A 15906-nucleotide genomic window follows, 5' to 3' on the forward strand; every position below is an offset into this window, starting at 1 on the left:
TTTACTCTATTTGATATACTTCGTAAGGGAAATGGGGCAGGAACGGTTGTCAGAGACAACCATTCCTGGCAGTTGATGGCCATGATTTGACCAAAAATTTTTGTGCGGCTCAGATCACATCTTGTAACTCGATTTTCACGCCATGTGTGGGACCCACAAAAATTTGTTCTAAAGTTACGTTGTGTGCAAAGAAAGTTACACCGTGTGCAATCAAAGTTACCCACAGTGAAAAATAGACACAACCGACAGAAACGGTTGCACCTGCAACCGTTTGTGCCCCTTGTCCGCTTGGTAAGCCAGTTTAATTCAACATGTCTGAGTGAGCTGCTTCTGCCACCTTAACAGCGAATTCATTGTCGTCACTGTACATTAGTATCCATCCATGCTTTACACTGGGGTATATCTTCAAGAAGTTATCAACCTGTTAAACAACCAAAAGAGTTTGTCCCTAAGGATATTTGCAAAGCTTTCTATATTTTCAACAAGTCATCAAGTTAAGAGTTATACGCCATAAATTTGCATAAAGCATAATGAGCCATGAAAGGCTTTTGAATTGAATCAAACTTTACAAAGATTTTTAGGAGTTAGTAGATTCTGAAGACGTGAATTATTGAACCTATGGAGCAGCGGTGGAGGAGTCCAAGTTTCAAACCTCAGGTTTTTCAGTTAAAATGCCATTCAACTTAGTCAAAAGCTCAGGTAGACATAAATGATCCGTCTCAGCTCCTAGTAAAGCAATTGGGACCTTAACTTCTGCAATGACAAATAATCTACTCGATCAACTGGTGTATAGGATATTTTATTTCCTTCACAATCAAGGAAATTAAAACTTGATAATTGCAAATACAGACCATGTATGTCATCCTCAGATATTGAACCAGGATGTAATATAACTGCAGCCTGAATACTGTCATATTTTGCTAGTTTCACAACAGTCATTCCTGAAATAAAAGCAGAATGTACATACAACCGGATCGAAAGGCTTGGGACAGAGAGTTAGTTGAGTCTATCTTTTTGTTGTAGGAAGCTGAATTAATTTGCAATATTCGGTTAGGTTATTTTGCCGTGGGGGACAAGTGGATTTGGCATTTTAACAAAAACGGGTACTTTCCAGTAAGGAATGCTTATCATGCAGCAAGGCACTCAAACATCATTAATACAGAAGAGATAGTTGGCTGTAGTTCTGATTGTTTTCAAAGGCAAGTTTGGAGCGCGTCCTGAGGCTCTCTCCTAGACGGGGCGAAGCATAATCGCCTTAGGGCATCCAAGTGAGGCGTTTCTTCTGGTGGGCAAATGCCCAGTGCCGTCATCGACGCTGAAGCGTCGCCGAGGGTGTGAAAAGCTCTGGTATGATGGAACAGAGATTTGAAGGGAAAAAACCTGATTCTAATTTAAAGGGAAGTAGTAACTCCAAAAATAGAAGATACAAATAGGATAAAGTAGAAGTACGATCGAAGAGCACAAACAGTGAATAAGCGAAGAGGAATTGAATCGGAGAGTAAGTTTGGGAGAAGAAGAGGAGAAAGTGGATAAGAAAAGAAACGGCGTAAGAAGGAAGGAAAAGGAATGACGCGCAGGAGTTTTATCTTTTCAAAATTATAATTGAGTCCTAAATTATTTAAAAGTTTCATATTTTGTTCTCAAGCAACCATTAATTAAACTAATTAATTTACTTTATAGCATAAATATTATGACTTTACAATATTTCTTTATAATATTACAAGTATTTTTATTTTTATTTATTAAAAGCTCAAAAATTTGTGGGGTTTATTCCCTACGCCTTAGGTGTCGCAGACACTTGTATAATTCAATTTGAGTTTTTGCTCATTAAATGTATATTTTTTAGATAAGCTAATATATTCAATTATCGTTTCCGGAAAAAAAAAATTCCCCACGCCTTAGGGTTTATGCCCTGTCTAGATCGAGACAATACTTTCGCCTTTTAAAATACTTCGGATGAAGTGCAAAGGAAACTATTCTGAACTATTTGGCAAATTACTCCACCAAATAAGATCAAACCTGTCCTTTGGAGAGGTGCCGTATGGATATTCTACCCAATGCTAGTAATCTTGAATCCCACAGAGTAGATGGCTATTTGATTTGTTTCTTTTGTTCGACAAAGAAAGAAGATCTCTTGCATACTTTATTCGTATGTCCCTATGTAGTGCAGGTTTGGGCTCTGAGCTATATGGAAGGAGTTTTACATCTCTCAAGCATCTAAATGGCGCTAGTTGGCTGAAGGAGGCTATTTTTTGGTTGAAGGAAGGTCAACTTTTGATATTTGTGGTTCTCTATTGGGGTATTTGGGGTAGTAGAAATGAAAAGATGCATAATGGTAGTTGTAAATGTCCTTTGCAACTTGTAAATTGGGGATTTAATTATTTACATTGGATAAAGAGTGTGCATGCAAATGATTAATTCTACAGCAGAGCTCACCAATGAGCATTGTGAGATGATTTCATGGCAAGCACCTTGTCCTGCTCAATCAAGGTGAACTTTGATGGGGCGGAATATTTTTGTCATTTGAGGATGCATGGCGTTGGAGTTATTGCGAGGGATCATGAACGTAATTTTGTAGCACAATTGTCCAAAAGATTTCATAACCTACCTTCTCCTGAAGTGGTCGAGTTGAAGGCAGCAGATAAGCTGTGCTCTTCTGCGTGCATCTAAATTTGAACAATTGCATCATTGAAGGTGATCCTACCAATATAATCAGGATGCTGAATGAAACCAGGGAGAATTTGTTACACCTTGGACGGATTTTATGTACTATAAGTCGCTAGGTATGAATACTGATATTGTTTGGGTTAGGAGAACTTGTAACGGGCCAATTCATACAAGGGCAAAGCAAGTCAAGTTCTCCGAGACCCCAAAATTACATATATACATACACATATATATATAGAGAGAGAATATAGTAGTAGATATTCGAAAAGAACCCACCTAGTAGACAAGCAACATATATCAATATCGAGAACAATGATAAGACTAAATATTATGCAAAAAAGACAATAGACAGAGTACACGTAAAGTAAAACTTTACAACATCTTTTGTATTTGTATTTAACAAATAATTTGACAAAGCAACAAAAGAATGAGACAACGTTTTTAGTGCCAAAAAGACCCCTCACGCTTCCTTCCAGTAGCCTTCTGAACAAGCGTAAGCAAATCCATTGTCTTCGTAGAAAATTTTACCCAAATAGGGAATAGGAGAACTTCGATAATATTATAGAACTTCGCCGAGAACGAGAAGAGTCTAAGGCGTCATTTTTTTGGTGTTTGAGAAAAAATGAAATTGAGATTCTAAAATTTTAGACATTCAAACATAATTTGAATACATAAAGAAAATGACCAATTAAATTAGGCTTGTTACACTACGTGAATTGGAATTGAGGAACTTAATGTGTCATGAAACTGTGAGAAAATCTGCAGCAAGCACCATTACAAACTTTGGAAATACATTACATCCGAGAAATTAAAAAAAAAACTTGATACTTAAGCACATGTCACATAATCATATGATCTTTATCATTAGAAATAAAACATCCCTAAAAGATTTGGTTAAAACTTTCTAAAACTAACTACACATAAAAAATAAGCAAATTGATAAGTGGTAAAAAAAAATTATTATTGAGAATCTACACAAATTTCAGAAACAATAAAGAAACCTTCTTGGTATACCTCTATGTGCAATAATGTGACAAATACAAACTGAAGAGTAATTTTTTGTCTAATCAAGCGCATATATAGATTTAAATTATAAGCATAATTATACATTTGGAATTTAATTAGAAAAAGATTATGATAAATAGATAAATGACTTGCATAGCTGTGACTTCTAACAATAACAGTTGATACATAAAAGACTAGACTTAGGCTTATAGGGTGGTAAAGAGGGCAGTAAACAGGATGAGAGAAATTTGTTGAGGTAGACTTATCAAGAATTAAAACCTATCGAAAAAAATTAGAAGAGAAAAAGATTAGGAATAGCTGTAGAGATTAGAGAAGGACGAAGAATGTTATATTAAAAAGTTGGGAGAGAATGCATATTTTCTCAAAGAACTCATTGAAATTACTCTCTTCTTAGTTAAGCTGGGTAGAAAAGAGATATCATAAAGAGCAAATTACGTGAAATGTTACTAAAATATTGCGAGATAATGGTTTTGATCACTAAACTTTTTTATTAGCCAAAAATATCACTGAACTAGTAAATCTGTATCATTTTGGTTACTCCGTATACTTATGCCATTAGGAGAGACGGAAAGTAAATTTTTGAGGGGCAATTTCATCTACACAGCCTTTTCTTTGAAGCTGTGTAGATGAAATTCTAGAAGATTAAAGTGGTCCGAGTGGTTCGATTAGAGTTATTGGAGAAGATTAAATTCCAGAAGGAAACTAACAAAATTCTCATTCCTCAATATTATATAAAAAAATGTAAATAATTTGTATCATTAAAGTATGCTTGGCATAGGCTAAGACCTTGGCAGCAATTTCGGGTAGGCTAAAAACAACTTTGGAAGAAGAAAGTTCCATCTCCAAAATGCCCTGAACCCGTTTGTGACAATGCTCAAACAAAAAACCTAAGCTAATGGGACGACATTGCCGAGGATGAACGCCCATGGAGAGGAATTCTAACCAATCTAATGTTGGCAGAAACCCATGAGTTTGCTGGCTAAAGAGGAGAGAAGTTGATAGATATTTTTGTTAATTTATTTATGTTTTTGTTCTATTTGGTGTTTTGTTCCTTTTCATAGTTATTTTTTGTGCATGAGTTTGATCAAGAAAGAATGAAATTTCAGCGAGTGTTAGGCTGGCCAGATGTGGCATTCTTGTGTTTTGTCAATGTTTTTAAATTCAGACCGGGAATGAACTGGAAGACCTTTTGATTTGCGATTTTACTGGCTTGATCGATTTAACCCCTATTCAAATGTTTAATCATTATTTATTTATTTTAATATTAAATATGTGAATAAAGTTGAAATATTTATTCTAAAAAAATAAAAAAAGTTAATAACTCTAATCGAACCACTCGATTTTTATCAGTTTTTACTGGTCCAATCGATTTTTGACTAGTTTATATCGGTTTAATTAAATTTTTTGGTCAACAATTAAATTGAATTGAAGACATGGCCCGTTTGCAGTTCCATTGGTCAATTTGGTCCGAATTTGAAAACACGCAAACCAAACTAAGTCTTGAAAATTGAAGCTTTTGTCCTCTAGCTTTTCCCTTGCTTCATAGTTTGACCCCCAAAGTTTAGGATTTTACATTTTAACCCCCTTGTTTACTTTAAAGTTTTTCAATTAGATCCATAGTATTAGAGTAATCCAATCATGAGTTCAATCTTTTTTTTTATCGCAATGATAATATTTGTATAACCTACTCTAACATGGTTTAAGGAAAGGAAGAGCATCAGAATTTTTTTGTCGAAAAAAGTCACAATTAAATGACAACTACAATTAAATGATAAGGTGGAAGGTAAGGATTAAATCCTTAACCTTCCACCGCCACCAAAGACATTTTAGTCTTGGTGGTACCAAGTACACGTGCAATCAAACTTTGTTGTACCAGCATCCATGACAGAGCGAGCGGCTTGGTCAAAAGCTTGACTTGAACTCAATCAAATCGAGCTCGAGCTACTTGTTACATTCAACGAGTCAAGTTCTAACTCCAAAAATAAATACTTGAGTGCTCGACGAGTTTAATCGAGTTTTCTTATTATATTTATATTATATATTTTGAAAAAAAATTTATAGGTTTAGTTCAAAACTCGAGTTCGAACTTGAGTAGATCAGACTTGATATTTACTCGAGCTCAAACGAGTTAAGCTCGAGTTTAATTTTATTTTATCGAGTCGAGGTCGAGTCCAAATTTATTTACTCGTTCAAACTCGAACTCGAACTCGAGTAGTACTGATTGTGCTCGAGTTCGAGCTTGAGTATGGTGCTACTCGAGCTCGACTCGGCTCGATAACACCTCTAGTACCAAGAGGCTGTTGGCCAATCATTAGTTCAGTCAGCTTTTCAATTTGTCAAATTAAGTTCCAAATACTTTCGATTTTTTACTTTAGAATAAATGATCTAGTCCCTGTGCGGCATAGGCTTATCACTTATGATGTCTTATTTATTTATTTATTTTTACTTATTTCATTTTCTTGTTCCTTTTTCTTTTCTTTTTTTTTTCCAGAAACGATAGGTGTTTTGTCCCTTTTTCTTTCATGTACCTTTTATTTTCACGCCATCCTGTTTCAGGTTTAAGGACATAATTTTTGGTGGATTTTTTTTTTCTTTAGTTTTTGCTGTAGCTAGGTGCTTCTTAGAGATTTGGGCATTGATATACTCAAATTGTTTATGCAGATACAGATAAGATTTTGTCTAAACATTAAGAAGAGAGACAACAATGGAGATTAGTTTTGCAGCCCGTCTTTTAGCTATGCCCAAAAACAATGGTAGACTGCTATTTTGCAGTGACTGTATAACAAAGACTGGTATGAGGCTCCCCCGGCATCCATCTGCAGCTTTAGTGACAGCTTCAATGCCGAATTCAAGAGATCTTACCAACATAGATGATAGTAATGGCGGAGTTTTGGATGGAAAAACTTCAAAAGGGTCGGGGACAACAGCAAGACGAAGGAGGTTGATAAAAGTTCGGGAGGAGAAGAGGAAAAGGGAATACGACCGCTTTCACAACTATCCTGCTTGGGCAAAGTTAGTACGCCACTTTTGTTTCTATGGTTGCAATTCTAGAGAAAATAGGTCTGCCTTAAGAAATTAATGTATTCTGGTTGTCAATCTTATCAATTTACAGAGTGTTGGAAGATGCTTGCAAGAACGATGCTGAGCTTCGAGCAGTTCTTGGAGATACCATTGGTAATCCAGAGCTTATGAGGAAAAGGGTATGTCTTGATTCGATGATGTTCTTACCTTTGCTGAAATATATTGGAGCAAGCTGTCTGTTTTCGTTTTGTGTAATGTTTTGTTGCAACTGAAGTAAGGAACTGATGTGGTTTGTGCTATTTGCAATTGTGGAAATTGTTGAGCTGGGATTGAGAGAAGAAACTGAGCAGTTGATACTGCATAGTGATTTAGTTTCCATATCTGATTTTTGATACCCTTTATTGAGCTTTTGATGGAGAAAAGATTATTATCTTCCACTGTTTCTTACGGACGAGAATAGTTGTGGAGAAATTGTTAATGAAGCTCTGCTTATCTCTGTACCTTAGAACATTACAACTGTCATCAGTCAAACCATTCCTTTTGTTTCCTTAACTATCTCAGTATCTTGAATTATTGTCATCAATCTTGTGACTACATAATCCATTTTGTTTTCAGAATAACAGAAGAATCCACCATGCTGAGCTTATACATTGAAAAATATCCTAACATCGCACACCAGTACAATACAAGCAACTTAAGTACATTTCAGAATATTACAACTGTCGTCAGTCAAACCATTCTTTTTGTTTTCTTAACTATCTCAGTATCTTTGAATTATTGTCATCTGTCTTGTGACTATATATCCATTTTGTTTTCAGAATAACAGAAGATTCCACCATGCTGAGTTTATACATTGAAAAGTATCCTACCATCACACTCAAGTGCAATATAGGCAACTTAAGTACATTTCACATATGATCAGAATAATTTTGTTTGGATCACTGATGAAATATGTGTACCTGTGACAAAATTATTGAGCATTCCATTCTTCCGAGCATCAAAAAAAGAAATGAAGCATTGTATTGTAGCATATTTTGCAATGTTCTCTTCATCATGAGTGCCGCATTCCTCATGTGAAGCAACTGAAGATACCCTTGAAATTGAACTTTATGTTTCAGAAACAGCCCACTCAAATCTTTGTCAACTTGTACACACCCTGATTCTGTGTCAATTAGAGGAAGCTCGAAATGCTACAACAAATAGAAACTACAGCCCACTGAAATCTTTATCAACTCACATATACAACCTGATTCTGCATCAATTGAAGGAAGCCCGAAATGCTACAATCAATAGAAACTACAATTTTCTTTGAACTTAATGTATTAACAAACAATGTGGTTGTCACATCTTGAAGGAGAAAGATTTTGGTAATAAATGAAATTGCCTGATCACTGAAGCAGGTGTTGTACTAGTATCAGTTATTGATCTGAAGGTTTCAGTGCTTATCACATCCTCAGTGTTCGAAGTTTCTTGGTCTTATTCATGTTATCGGGTAACTTAAGATGAAACTCATGTCGTTTAGAGTATTGAATCTAGAATTAGTTGACTTAGGAGCGTTTCATTTGATTGCTTGTCATATGTATACCAAGTCTTTTGGGATTTAGTTTCCAAAAGCGAGGTAGACAAGTATAAGAATAAAATGATGGGTGTTTGGATAGATTGTGGTCAATCATTTTACTGCTATTGAAAGTAAGATTAACTTCGTCAACCTATTATATTTGGTTAAGCCCATATAGAGGCAAATTACCATGATAAGGATTGTTCAAGCTAATCATATGAGTATCTTTATATATGGTTTTGTGGAGCCAAAAGTCAGTGTTAGGTGTAAGTTGGTCCTTCTGGACCAGTGCTTTTACTGCTGCTTGGGAAACTGTTGATTATTTGAACCATAGAAAGGGAAGGATAGATGTAAATGAATTTCACTATGGAGTGAGAGGGTCATGCTGTAATTCACTCTAACCTGTTTGTTACTAAGACTATGAAGTTGATAAACTTATAGATGGAGCTCATGCTATTACTGATATATTCCTGACCTTTGAAACTTATTATTTACTTGGTGATATTTTGATAGGTTGAGGAAAGGGTTCGAAGGAAAGGTCGAGATTTTCAGAAATCTAAAACTGGATCTGTCCTTGCATTCAAAGTTAGCTTCAGAGAGTAATTTACTTTTGCACATCTATAAATGTTATTGTTGGATGCTCCACTACTTGCCTTTTAACTGTTGTTCCGGTTTCACACTGTGAGTACCAATTTGCAGTTTTCCTCCACTTGTACGTTTTGTGTGGATACTTTTTTATGTTTTCCATGATTGATGAGTTTGATGGACAATCTCGTTAAGATTTCATTAATTTCATTGATGAATTTTGATCATTTGCAATTAAATTCTTACTTTATTTTCTTTGGAAAACGTCTGTATCTTTTATTGAAATATTATAGACGATTTTTCAAGTTTCTAGCGTAAAAGGTTTGCTTTGAGCGCAACTTTTTTCCTAGTCATACTTTCTATTATTATTATTTTTGTTGTTATTTACCTTCTTATTTGAATGAGACAATATACTAATGGATTTTATGCTCTCTAGTCATAAAACTCAATTATATGACTCAATGACATGCATGCCTGTCTGGTATGGCTTTGGAAACATGGATTTCATCATTTTCATATTGTTTCCTCACAACAACAAACAAACAAACAAACAAAAAAAGAAACCAAAATGAGACAAAGGGGCCAATGGATGGTGATAAAGATGATTGCATTTTGTGTGTGGTAAATGCTTATTAAATTTTTCTGACATGCTCATTCACAATAGGAACAAATGTAACTATCAAATTTTTTATGTAAAGGCAAAACACTCTTGATTGAACATTTTGACCGCTTCTCTGTTTCCCTGTGAATTCCCAATATAATGATTATCAGTTTTATATTTTGATCTTTCCTATCGATGATAGACTCCCTTCCATTTCCAGTTTATTTGGAAGAATTAGATTGGAATTCCACTTATGGTGAAACTTTCATGTTGTGAATGACAGTTTGATATGAGGTCTTCCTTTCCAATATGTCCCACTAAGCTATCAGTACTAGCACGGATACTTTGCTCAATCATTTGTGTAATTGTTGTACAAAGTGCTCACGCCTTCATCCTTGTAAAGCTAACACACTCTTGACTGAAGATTTTGACTGCTTCTCTATTTCCCTGTTTCCCTTTATATTTCAAAAGAAAGGAACATATAATAATGATTTTCAGCCTCATATTTTGATCTTTCTATTGATGATAGACTCCCTTGATTTCCAGTTTATTTCGAAGAACTAGATTGAAATTCCACTATTGGTGGAACTCCCATGTTATGAATCATAGTTCGATATGAGATCTTCCTTTCCAACATGTTCCACTAAGCTATCAGTACAAGTGCAGATACCTTCCTCAATCACTTATAATTGTACAAGTGCTCACACCTACATGCTTTGCCTGAAATTTTCTCTTATAGAAATGCTTCACCTGAATTATGTCCATCTAGGTTTAAACAACAAGCAACTTCCACTGGTCCATGAGCATTCAAAAGTTTTTGTTGTCGTCATTCCACTTGGAATCAGCCTGAAAAGGATAAGGAAAACAGCAGAAAGGAAGCTGCAGTGGCTAAGAGTCGCAGCTGGTTCTTGGCTTGTTTTTCCTCTCTTTCTGATTAAAATATAGTTACTCATGGAGTACCTATATTAACTATTTCAGTTCTTGCAGAACTACATAAAACTATAAGGCATTGGTGTAGACTTTTGTGTATTGGGGTTGTTAGTTTTACCGATAAGCCAAATATGATGGTTGAGTTACTTGTTGTTTAGTGCAAATGTCCTGTTACTTCTGAATCTAGTTGGTTTGTTGTTGTTGTTGTTCATGTCGTTTATAAGACAGTTTTTGTATGTGAAATTAATTTTGCATGGATTTGAAGTACAGTCTAATCCTCTGGAATAAACAAAGATTATTTTTGGTTGGCGAAACATTTTAGCAATTCTCATGACAGAGGTGTGAAGTCTATGACTGCTTATACTATTCACTGTTATTGACAGTTTTAATCCTCTTGACTCTTATATATGGTTTGAACTATATGGATCGCCATCTGATCGTGATGTTGACCTCCTTGGTAGTGTAAGTGATTTCCTCTCTGCTATGTGCAACTTATCCTTTTACTAGAAGGATTAAGGTTAAAGTAACAAGTGGAAACTTTTTCTCCACTGTGGTAGGTGTTGTTATGACTATCTAGTACCCTCACACGAGTGGTTGGCTGACACCTTTCTTATGTTGTTATTACATTTAACAGGTTATTCAATCCTGGTATATCATGGGTCGTCTAGGCGCATTTAATTCATCTAATTTGCAGGTAAATTTCTGGTTCTTCTCACAGATGTATCTATTGTCTGACTACATGACAGATTCATTCACCGTCCTACAAGAGGGGGATCTTGGGACTGTTTCAGGGCTATGAACGGTACCGTTGAACAGTAATCTCTGGGAGAAAGAGAGGAAGAGGAAGGGAGTTTAGGGGGAAGAAGAACAAAACGACTATTAAACCAAAGCTGAATCTTTATTCAAAGTAGAAACATAAATATTTATAACTAAAAAGCTTCCTAAAGCTTCTCCTATTTTCATAACGTAAGTTGGAAACTAACTCATTGTAGAACTCTAGAACTTTTAGGAACTTACCTTCTAACAGTGACTTACCTAACATAAGACTTATAGACTCAATTCTGGAAATCTGGAAATTTCCAGACCAAAATATCCCTTATGACCTAAATAAGGGAAACTACTACAACTCAGAACTTGAACTGTCGTTTCACCATGGACAGACTTCTTTGGACCAAAAACTTCTATCTTGCAAAGGATGCCATAGTTTTATTCTGAGGCTTCGAATGATGAGAGTATTTCTCAAACCAGCTTATAGCCATGTCATCATTTAGGTTGTCTCCAAATGTTAATGAGTTTGAATCCTCTTAATGCTATTGAAAATATGTGAAATTTGTTAATACTGCAAAAGAAGGGGAAACTTTCCCCTCAAGGCGTGATCATGTGGCAAGATTCTCAATTGGAGCTGATCTAGGATTTAAATATAGGTATATCTGTTAATATAGGATTTTAAATATAGGTATATCTTGCCAGTCTAAATATATTTTATGCTGAGGTACTTCGTTAATTTTGGTCCTCCTCATTGTCCATAGGCTGTTACAGTTTTATACATTCAGTCCATGTATAAAACATAAGCTGGCAGTAGGAAATGGATTAATCAGAGCTATTTTGTCAACCTTGGGCTCCTTGGTTAGTTGGAGATTGCGTTCTCTTGTTTACCGAGTCTGCATTCCCTATAACAAGAAAATACTTTATGTCAGCTATTTTCCACAGGTTATGTAATATTTTCTGAAATGAACTGCCTCTTTTAGGTGTGAAGCCTAATCCTCCTCCTCTTTCTTTTTCTTCCCCTTCTATAACATCTGCCCTATTTCCACTCCTAAAAATCCTCTTTTCTGCACACATGAGAGCAACATACCATCATCCAAATTCCTCTAAACAGCAGATCCTGTGAAGCACATCCACAGTATTAAGCCTATCTTTTGGAAATTAAAAATCCTGCCTCACCTCCTATTAAATCAATGTAGCAGTGGATACTTGACATTTTTTTTTTAAATTAGTTTTTTTTAACATCGTCTTAATACATCCCTTCTCATTTGTTTTCCTAAGGACAGCTTTTGGGAAATTTCAAAATTCTTATAGGAATGAAGGACCATGGATGGCATATTATCATCTTAAATTTTAAAAAGAGGCAGTTAGCCTTTGCCTTTATCCTTCATTATTGCGTAGAACGTTTCAAGTAGTTTTGCATGGTATGGATTTTAGATCCGTCGTCAAGTAACTTTACCCTCTATCATGTCTATCTGCATTTCTGTTTCTGAGTTTCATGGGAATCGCATGATAGATTTATTGCCTTCTGTAAAGTCTGCAATTGTTTTTATCTTTTTTCCTCAGAGATAATACTGAGCAGCTATGTTACTTAGACTCAACTATGAGATCTTGCCAACACAGCTCCTTTAGTGTAAAATGAAGGGTTGGACAGGGGTGTGGCAGGGCAAAGTGAAGAGTCCCAGTAACATAGCTGAACAGGAAGTATTGGACGTCACAGATTACATTGATAGTCTGCCACATAAACTTAGTCCCTTTATCTTCCTTGAGGAGCCTTTAAATTGCATTGCTGCAAGCTAAGGAAGGATTTGAAGAACTAGGAAAAGAGATTCTTAGATGATGGTTATTCCATATTCTTAGAGGTCTTACATAAGGGGACAATTAATTAAAGAAAAAAACATGAATATTTAGAAAATTATCCTATTTTAAGTTATTCTCCTTATTCTTAACTTCCCATACTCTTCTCCTTCTCATTTGGTTTTGAATAGTGTATCATTCAAGTATTTGAAGTCCAAAAATCTTCTCTAAAGCTGAACAGAGAAGAATATATGGATTTTGTTTGGATACAAATTTTATTTGCAAAAGAAATTCTGCTTGCATCACAAGCACATTGTCCAATTATCTTTTATATTCCCAACCACCTTTTCATCTCACATGCATCACATCGTAAAATATGCTAGTGTATTATTTGAAATATATTTTTGAACATTTCCTATCGGAATACACCCATTGTGATTCAATTTCCATAATACTAAACCTAGCTCTGAGGTTCCTGCCCATTCAAGTCTTAGCCTCTGGAAATCTTTTTGTTTGTTCTACAGGACAAGCCTGTTGTAATGTGGACATTTAGGCTATATTTGTGAGAAGTGAATGATATGTTGTCCTGTAACTGTTCTTCCTGTGTTGGGGTTTTTGGAATTTATGAGTTGTAATATAAATTTGAGTCTTTTCTTTCACCTCTCCAATTTTTGATCAAACTTGCTTTCTACTTTGATAGATATTATGCTTTCTTTGATAATATAGTTCAGTTTCTTTGTTATCAAGAAGGGGGGAAAAACAATGATAGTAGACATTATTTCTTTTAACTTCTAACACGATGGCCTAGGCTTTTCTGAACTCTGAAGCATTTCAATGACAACCATTTTTGGATTGGATTTTATACCATTTAGGTCTGTGTCTTGCTTCATTTATGCTCTTAATACTTCTTGCTTGTCTGATATTTCAAAGATTATAAGAAGGTGAACTTTTAATTTCTAGTTAGTGATTTAACTATGTTGGTTTTTCCTCCTGTTGTGTTTTGATTTCATCTTTGATTGTAGAGATACAACTATTGGCGATGTAGCCTCCAGAGGTTCCTCCAAAATGTTTAAAATGTCCTCTTTTGTGCCATTTGTATGGCTAAACTCTAGCAATTCATGTGGAACTAATATTAAGCATGTATAACTTTGGAGTGAAAGAATATAGAATACCAAAATCCACAGAATCAAATGCAAAGTGCTTAGGCTTTTTAGACTTGAAAAATTTAATGGATTTTGATAATTAAACCTGAGCTTCTAATGCTTTGTTTCTTCTTGGACACATTTTTTTCAATTACAACAATTCAAAAATACGTGTTATATGACAAATACCATAGCTTATTCAGCACAGTGAAGTTGAAAATTAGACATTCTCCCATTTTTGCAGAGTAAGATTCTGTTCTCATGGAAGTGGTGTTTGCTCTTGTTTTTGTTTTGCATTCTGTCTAATGCTTTTCAAGAATGCTGCTAAACAGGCCACAATGCTCTCTCAGTTAACAACTGAAAACATGAACATGGTAATTATGGCTCTAATCTGGATTGTCTACAAGAGAGTTTTCTTTCTTGCTCAAAGGGTGACATAGATGATTTTCTGGTGGGCTGTTTAACAGTTTAAAAAATTTTAAGATGAGATTGTAACCGAGTGTTTAATTGCAGTTGGCAAATTCATCAATGGAGTATGATCCTCTCTATGATGCAGATAAGGGCTTCAAGGTGATGGCTTCCTCATTCCATGACATAAGTGACGTTGAGTTCCAGGACAACTGGGGAAGGATCTGGTGGGGTTTTTGATTCATCTTGAATATAATTGCCTTCTTTTTTTCTGCTCTTAACAGTTAATGACATAACAATGGGTTCTTTTAACAGGGTAGATCTTGGCACATCTGATTTCTTTTCCATAGATATTCTACTCAACTGCTTGACTGTTTTGAGCTCAGAGTAAGCTTCTATTTAGATTTGACTAGATGAGTGATTAGATTGCTTGTGACAGAATTGGGTGAATGAGTGACTGACTTTATCTATCATAAACTGGTTGGTGCAGTTCGTATTGTTCGCGGACTGATCTTGATTAACTTTTAATTTTCTTTTGTAGATATGTGGGCATTCAACAGGTAATCTTTGGCGGTCGCAAAATCGGTGACTGGGAAGAAGGAATGACCAGCCCTGAGTACGGGTACAAATTCTTCAAAATCTGAAAGAATGCTTAATATGGTACTTTGTGTTCCTTTGGATGAAAGCTTTATCCTCAAGATGATGGCCTTAAAAGCTGGAAAAGAGAACAACACAGAGAGTTGCCCATTTAAACATGTCCTTGAGCACTCTACTTCTTGGCCCATCCTTGTATTCAGAATGGTGAAGGAAATTTTTTCTCCGCAGTCTTCACAGGGGTGGCATTGGTGTTGAAGGTTCTAAGATTAAGCTTATTGATAGAGGCAGCACTACCAATATGTAGTTATTGAAGTTTTAGTCCTACATAATGAAATGTCATTTGACATTAGTGTAATTAGTGGGGAGAAGAAGTTACATAATTGCAGTTGTGTTTGATTTGAATTATTATGGTGATAATTATGATTGCTAATAAGGAGATAATGAGAAGGAGAAAAATAGAATCACAAAAAGTACAATTAAAATGTCTACATCAGATCAAATCAATGCTGTCGCTTTATTGTTGAAGAAATAACACTACTTTGTTATTATTTCCAAAATTTGATGGCTGGCTCAAGCATGATCATATACTTCAATCAATCAACTTCATCCCAACCATGAATTGTACATCAAGTTAGTCACGGACTATTAAGCATCTGTTAAAAACCTTATTGTTTTGTCTTTGCTTAACAGTTCTCTTTAACGTTACGGGAGAGGTGCTACTAATCAAACCCATTTGAATATTTCAAATTGCTGTGCATGTTTATGTGATCCTTATCCCATCCAAATCACGTCTGCAAACTTTAGAACTT

General features: G+C 35.2%; 2 protein-coding genes across 3 annotated transcripts; one reads left to right on the forward strand and one right to left on the reverse strand.

Moving 5' to 3' along the window:
* Positions 1–301: 301 nt before the first annotated feature.
* Positions 302–939, reverse strand: LOC113771135 (endo-1,3;1,4-beta-D-glucanase-like). Its single transcript, XM_027315752.1, has 3 exons — positions 852–939; positions 653–753; positions 302–421 (listed from the first exon to the last, which is right to left on the reverse strand). The coding sequence occupies exons 1-3, from the start codon at positions 937–939 to the stop codon at positions 302–304; spliced, it is 309 nt and encodes a 102-aa protein (XP_027171553.1).
* A 5321-nt stretch (positions 940–6260) lies between these two features.
* On the forward strand, positions 6261–15502 carry LOC113772496. Of its 2 annotated transcripts, XM_027317106.1 has the most exons (8): positions 6261–6705; positions 6806–6893; positions 8786–8871; positions 10772–10850; positions 11023–11082; positions 14606–14727; positions 14816–14887; positions 15042–15502. In XM_027317106.1, exons 1-8 carry the CDS (start codon positions 6398–6400, stop codon positions 15142–15144), a joined length of 918 nt encoding a protein of 305 aa, XP_027172907.1. In that variant the 5' UTR covers positions 6261–6397; the 3' UTR covers positions 15145–15502. The 2 variants fall into 2 exon arrangements, with proteins under 2 accessions (XP_027172907.1, XP_027172908.1); XM_027317107.1 differs by lacking the exon at positions 14816–14887 and having other exon boundaries at positions 15042–15132.
* The last annotated feature ends 404 nt before the right edge of the window (positions 15503–15906 follow it).

The sequence above is a fragment of the Coffea eugenioides genome, chromosome 5 (genome assembly GCF_003713205.1).
Source record: "Coffea eugenioides isolate CCC68of chromosome 5, Ceug_1.0, whole genome shotgun sequence".
In the NCBI taxonomy this organism is placed as follows: Eukaryota; Viridiplantae; Streptophyta; class Magnoliopsida; order Gentianales; family Rubiaceae; genus Coffea; species Coffea eugenioides.

Bases quoted from the DNA above. Each gene is read 5' to 3' on its own strand.
- LOC113772496 (XM_027317106.1), top strand. From the start codon at position 6,398: ATGGAGATTAGTTTTGCAGCCCGTCTTTTAGCTATGCCCAAAAACAAT. The intron at 10,851-11,022 runs GTAAGTGATTTC...TACATTTAACAG, and splicing joins ATGTTGACCTCCTTGGTAGT to GTTATTCAATCCTGGTATAT. The intron at 14,888-15,041 runs GTAAGCTTCTAT...TTTCTTTTGTAG, and splicing joins TTGACTGTTTTGAGCTCAGA to ATATGTGGGCATTCAACAGG.
- LOC113771135 (XM_027315752.1), bottom strand. From the start codon at position 939: ATGACTGTTGTGAAACTAGCAAAATATGACAGTATTCAGGCTGCAGTT. The intron at 754-851 runs GTCTGTATTTGC...TTGTCATTGCAG, and splicing joins ATCTGAGGATGACATACATG to AAGTTAAGGTCCCAATTGCT. The intron at 422-652 runs GTTTGAAACTTG...GTTGTTTAACAG, and splicing joins TTTTAACTGAAAAACCTGAG to GTTGATAACTTCTTGAAGAT.